The sequence below is a fragment of the Glycine max genome, chromosome 7 (assembly GCF_000004515.6).
Source record: "Glycine max cultivar Williams 82 chromosome 7, Glycine_max_v4.0, whole genome shotgun sequence".
NCBI classification, from domain to species: Eukaryota; Viridiplantae; Streptophyta; class Magnoliopsida; order Fabales; family Fabaceae; genus Glycine; species Glycine max.
The window spans coordinates 35492642-35499527 of NC_038243.2; the positions used below are offsets into that span (position 1 = coordinate 35492642).

A 6886-nucleotide genomic window follows, 5' to 3' on the forward strand; every position below is an offset into this window, starting at 1 on the left:
AAGTCAGGTAAATGTAATTTATTTTACAGTTGAACGTAACCTCGATCAATGTAATGTTATTGTCCTTTATTTGACTCTATAGTCACCTTATGTTTATCAATACAGTTATATGTCTGCTCTTGTTTGTTCTCACCTATAAACACTTCCTTTCAATTTCAATTTCAAGTTCATGAATTATAATGTCTAATTATTAACTCAAAACCGATCATTCTCATGTCATTTTCTCCATACTAACCGATTTAGATGTAAAATGCATAGAAAGCCAAGTAGACCCACATGAAGACATTTACCTACTAATACTTTGTAATTGTTAATTTTTTTAAAAACAAATAGAAATCTATGATTATCTTATTGATAATTGAGCGAAGAATTATAGGGTGAGGAATGAGGAATGCATTATATTAAAAGGTTATTTATGCTTTGCAAGGAGATTAACCCCCTGTCCTCCAAACCAAGAGAAAAACACAACCCCAGAGAAGGTACATTACATATACAGTACCTGATCATGTAATCCTAACAATAAGTTATTGTCAGTAACTGACAACATAACACTCCCAAGTGAGAGGCCTTTACAATTTGAACTGCTCCACTAAAGTTTATCACAAAATTACACAAGTAAACCTGGAAGTTAAGGCAAGTTTATTATGTCCACTGCAAATAATCCTTGCAGTGACAAGTGTTTCAAAGTAATTCATTCAACAGAAATTGCACAAGTAAACCTAAACCTTGTGGCTAAATGGCTCATATATTGTTGTCCCGCAAGCATCCGAATCAGATCCTTGCAATTCAAGTCCTTGCAAAAAAATACAAAGTAGAATATAAAAATAATTACAGTATATATAATGTCACATTTAGTGTCAATTTATTAATATTCAAACAACGGAACTGGTACAAAATTACAAGCTTACACGGCAATACCACAACCAACAGATTCAGATCCATGCAACATTGATTGTTTCATTAAATTTATTCACAAAGTTACACAAGTAAACCTGAAAGTTGAGGCTAGTTTAATACGTCCATTCACCACTGCATGCAAATAATTCCTGCAGTGTCAAGTGTTTCAATGCAACAAAACTATACGAGAAAACCTAAACCTTACTTGAGACTAAATGCCTCGTATAACATTGTTGTCAACAGCTAGCATCAGAATCAAATTCTTACACGCAGGTGCTTCAATCCAATTCTCAACAAATTTACGGTGCTAAACCAGAAATTAAAAGAGACCAACCCACTATGTCCACTATATAACTCTCATCCTACAAGCATCAATCCCAGCAACATTATGTGCTCCATTAAATTTACTCAAACGTACACTATCAAACCTGAAAGTTGAGCCTAATCCATCATGCCAAAAACTAAAAAATATATATAGGTCTTGGATATTATTATTACTTGAATTATGAATAAATACAATTTACACTTGGAAACCAATGCAGGTCGATGTAAAGGAATTTCATTTGTATATAACAACCTTTCAAAACTTACAAGGTCTGTGATTCGGTTTCGGGAGAGCTACCTACTGAATTACCATCAGGATCATCATTATCATTTTCATTATCATACATAAAACTCCTACTCACTTCATCTTCAATTCGGTCTATTTCCTCATCCCTCATAAACTGCCTCAGTTCCTCCCTACACATCTCTATCCGATCCTCCACCTCACACTTCTGAAACTCGTGCTGCGTGATCGTCCACTGCAACGACTCAATCACTTCATTATCGTAATCCAGCTTCTGCTCCGCCATCCGCCGGAACTGCGTGGCCTGAATCTCCGCAGCGCTCTTCTCGCTCTGCAGCCGCAGGATCATTGCCATCGCCTCCTCCGCGGACGAGGAGGCCGCCGTCCTCTCCTTCTCGAGATCCGCGCACGCCGCATTGGCCTTCTGCCGCTCCATCCTCACCATTCTTCTAAGCGTCATTACGTCGAACACCTCGTCCTCATTGCCACCCTCTCTCTCGTTCTCCCCCTTCCCCTCCGACCCATCATCGGAAACCGCGTTCCCTCTCTCCCCGGACCCACCGGGGCGCCTCCGGAAGGAAGAGCTCGAAGTGGGGTGGCGTGGTTTTTTCAAAGGTTTGGTCTTCGCTTTGGAGACTTTTTCCAAAACGACTTTGTCGAGGCAGAAGCGGATTCTGGGGACGCCGCCGGAGTCGCAGAGGAAGCGAAGGGCGTTCTTGGAGTTCCAACCGAAGCACATAACCTTGAAGCAGAATGTGAGCATCAGAAAGAGGCCTAGAAGATTGAAGATGCGGGAGAGGGAGCGGAGAAGGACGAAGCCGCAACCGAATTCGGTAAGGAGATTGAGGGCGGGAGGAAAATCCATGGGGAGCCTCTGATGCAAGAGAAGGGAGGGAGAGTCTGCATCTGAGGCGGGAGGAGGAGGCAGAAGGAGGGAAGGAACACCGATCAGAGTTGGCGCGAAAGGGAAGAGAAGAATGAAGAAAGAGAGTGAGCGTGTTATTGCAGCGTTGGGAGCGCAGAGAGGAGGAGGAGTGGCACTGGTGATCGAGGAAGTGGTGGCGGACAAATAGAGAAGTGGTGTGTGGTCATTTGGACCATTTCAGAGATTCTCTGTTTGGTTACAAACCCAACATTTTATTATTGTCACACACTTCTTAGTTAAATTTCCCTCTCCTTCCATAAGCAACTTATGTCGGTCAACCACCTGAAAAAAAAAACAACTTATGTAAGTCAACTTCATAATTTTCACCCTCCAATAGGTGGCATTAATTATGTGTTTAATATTACTTTTCATACATTATGATTCCGTATATTAAGTTTCAAAAATTTATTTTTATTTTTTCTGTTTTTAAAATGTATTATTTTGATTTTTTTTATTTGTTATTAGAAACATTAATATTGTATTAACTTTTAAATTTTAAAATAATTCAATATCACCTTAGCTTTATTATATTTATATTATATTTTAAAAGTTTTATTCTAATTTCATATGTTTTAGAAATATATGTGTTGATTTTTTTTTTCAATTTTTCATTAGAAACTTAGTGTCTGTTAATGTTTTAAATTTTAGAATAATTATAATATAGTAACGACTAAAAATTATCATTATCATTTATTTAAAAATTAAAAAAATTAAGTAAATGAAGAAAATATAGATCTAAAATCATGAACAATAACAACCTTCATTCTCATATTATTATTAGTATTATTTTCTTCATTCAATTTAATTATTTAATAATGATAATAATTTCACTCACCAATTATTCTCAATCACAATGGGTAAATGTTCATCCTCTTTCTGCAGCTTCACCTCTCGTCATCAACCCAAAAAAATTGTTGTCCCACCCTTGCTTCTGGCTTTGCCACAACCTCCCTATACGACCAGAATTGTCGCCTCACTTAATGATAACAACCGTCTCATTGTTACCTAGTGTGTTGATGAAGGATAAGAAGAAGACTAATAGCGTCCGGTTACGGATGAGGTTTGACTGGACAGGCCGATCAAAATAATCTTTCCAATGAAATGCATCATTTGAGTTATCTTTGTACTACTCGTCTATGTCCAATCCGGTTGTAGATGTCAAATGAGAAATCTTATACTTGCCCAGCTCAATGTGTGCCACAGTGAAGGTCTTACTCCCAAACCTCACAAAAGAGTCACATCATGATTTCCTCGTTCGGATTTGGGTTAATTGGTGAGTTAAGATTATGTTTTTGTCTTTCGTCAAAGACAACTTTTGTTTTGATCTTCTCTACTATTGTTTTCAATAGCATAGTGGTACGAAAGATTTTAATTTTTCGGTGAGGAGTATGATAATTTTGGTGGTTCCAAGAAGATTATATGTTGGCGTTGTTCAATCTGTGTGTTATTATATTTTTTACCCTTTCAAATCTAAAAGATGTTGGAAGAGATGATAATTTTTTAGTCGTTTATTTAGAAAAATGAAATAAAGATAGTGACAGTTTTTAGTCACCTGTAAAGTTAATTATTTTAAAAGGCTTAATGTCACTTTTGATTGGTTCATTATATTTCGTAATTGTTTCACTTTGGCTCATTAAGTTTTAAAAGTTTTATTTTGGTCCTTTATATTTTTAAAATATATCATTTTGATCATTTTTAAAATTTAAAAGTTAACAAAACATGTTTCTAACGAAATATTGAAAAAAAAAACTAAAATGATACATTTTGAAAACATGAAGAATCATAATAAGATTTTTAAAACTTAATGTAGCAAAGTAAAATAATTATAAAACATAATAGATCAAAAGTGAGATTAAGCCTTAATTATAAAGTAATACTACTACTACTACAAAATATATATTTAATTCTATTAATTTTTCTATTTTAAAAATATATTATAATATAATATTTTAATATTAAAATTAATATGGTAATAAAATAAGAAATAATAAATAATATTTGAAATTATAATATTTATTAAATACTAAATAATAAAACATATTGCATAATAAATTATATTTTAAGCAAAATCATGAAAACTCATAGTATTTTTATTATATAGTTCCTTTTCAATTCTATTATTGTTTTCTAATTTAGAAGAAAATATTATAATTCAAATTCTATCTATTAAAAAATAATATATTTATTATTTTTAAAATATATGATAATGAAATAAGCAATAATAAATATCAAATTATATTTTAAAATAGAATAGTTATTACATAATAAATAATTGTAAATAATAAATGTATTCCATAATAAATTATATTTTAAGTGATAGTTTATTATAGTATCTAATAAATTATATTTTTTATTTTATGAAAATATGTGATTAATAATATTATTATTGCGAAAAAAATCATTTTAACATTTTTTTTTTGGATATGCACGTACATATGTATGCGCACGTGCACAAACATATATAATTTTTTATCTTAATTCCTATAAACTACTGACTAGAGTGTGGATCCGTGTGATACATATGTGTATTGCGGAGGGAGTTGTTGGCATCACCTCCACTAACTAAAGTACAGTTTTAATGAAGACAAATCAATTAGGGTAAATTTGTATGGAACTTAATTTTATATGAATCTATGCATAACATTCATCAACATATGGGTCAAGTTGTTTGGACTAATGCTTATCAAGAGGTGAATCAAGTTGTTGATGTCATGGATAAAAGACAGGTTTTTAATGTAGCACCCAAATTTTTACAGAATGCTTTACTGATTGACACTATTTGTACCAGTTTTATTAAAAGTTTATAGTTTTAATTATTACTATGTTCATTAAAAAGAAAAACTACAAGTGTATACACTCAATTGGTTCTTTTTTTAAATCAGGTTAGTTGTTAATTTTTGTTAAAATTATTAGTGAATGGATTTGAACTCATAATCTCTTTCCTTTTAACTAACCAGTTAATCTTATAATTTCTAATTTAATTTTATCTTCAACTTAATTTTTTACTATCAATCATACACTAAATTATCTTTTATTCAAGGCCAATTAGTTTAAATTGGATACTCTATATGATATCAGGAAAAAAAAGTATCTTAAAACAGTGCATGAGTATTTTTATTGACAAATACTAACCAACATTTAGGTTGAGCACTAAATTGATTAAGGAACTAAAATGAGAATACTTTTGTTAAGTTAAAAAACATTTTAGGTTTAAAAATGAATAAGAACCTTTCATTATTTTAATTAGATGTAAACAAATACAAATGTTAAAAGTTATGTCTTATGCAAAATAAGTGTATGATGTTTTATATTTGATGCTTTAGCATAGCATGCCCTAAGAAATATACATGTTATAGATGATAGGCAAATGAACTCATGATCTGATATGACATTTGAGATAATATTTAAGATTTTATTTAATACTTTGTGTTTGAGATTTCTTCTATAGAAACATTCTTCTAGGATCTTTGAATCGTATGAAGAATAAATAAAGTCAAGATCTGAAATTCCTCAATCACTATTATAAGTAAAACTATTTTACACAGGACCTGTTCTGACACAAAGAAAGTGAATACTTGTTGGAGTTCTCAAACACCCAAACTTTAATGAGTGGACTATTTGCATGAGGGAAAGATGTATATTTAATGCAAACATTAAATGTTCCCAACAATCATATTCATCAGACAAAAATCAAGTGAAGAAATCTATCAATTGTGAGACAACTGACACTTGAAGATGGGGCAAACCAGAAGCTTTGAAGACTTGGAATAAAAATCTTACGCGAAAAAATTCATTATTCTTTTTGCAAAAAGCTTTTTGTACATTCCTATAAAGTTAAAAAAATCTTTCAAAACACCTTGGACATATTGAGAGAAAAAGACTAAGTGTTGATTGTATATCCGTTTATAAGATGATTAGTCTTTGAGCAAACTTCAACCATAAGTCTATTCTAATTTGTATAGTAACTTGATAGGACAAAGAATATTGGATGTTTATCAAGTTTATGGTAAAACTTTATTTGTATAGCTAAAAGTGATCGTGTCACAATACTTGTAACTAGAAGTTAACAAAACCTAATATTTTGTCAAGAGTCGGACATGGTCTTAGTGCTAAAGAGGAACCAATATAAATTTCTATATTTCTAGATTTTCTTCTGCTTTTAACTAACCAAGGGTCAAAATTGGTTTTTAGTTTTTTGCAAACATTTTGTGTTTTACGGTTTTTTCATTGCTTGAGTGTGTTTTCGAAAAGATTTGTTGTCTGTGTTACAAAGTTTTCTTTTCAAAGGAAAATATTTGTTTGTTTGCAAAAAAAATGTCTAAAAATTACTAAAATCACAATTCAATTTCACTTGTGATATTTGATTTTACAATTTTTATATTGGATTTTTTTTTCATTTTCGTAAGATTTATATATTAAAAAAATTTCCTTCAAATTTAAATTTTTGAACATTGATTAAGGAGACCCATTTTTATTTTAAAACCTGGCGACTAATA

The 6886-nt window shown here is 31.5% G+C and overlaps 1 protein-coding gene across 1 annotated transcript; it reads right to left on the minus strand.

Moving 5' to 3' along the window:
- Window positions 1–461: 461 nt before the first annotated feature.
- LOC102668923 (protein FLOURY 1) lies at window positions 462–2623 on the minus strand. Its single transcript, XM_006583709.3, has 2 exons — window positions 1489–2623; window positions 462–793 (listed from the first exon to the last, which is right to left on the minus strand). Exons 1-2 carry the CDS (start codon window positions 2328–2330, stop codon window positions 787–789), a joined length of 849 nt encoding a protein of 282 aa, XP_006583772.1. The 5' UTR covers window positions 2331–2623; the 3' UTR covers window positions 462–786.
- Window positions 2624–6886: the final 4263 nt, after the last annotated feature.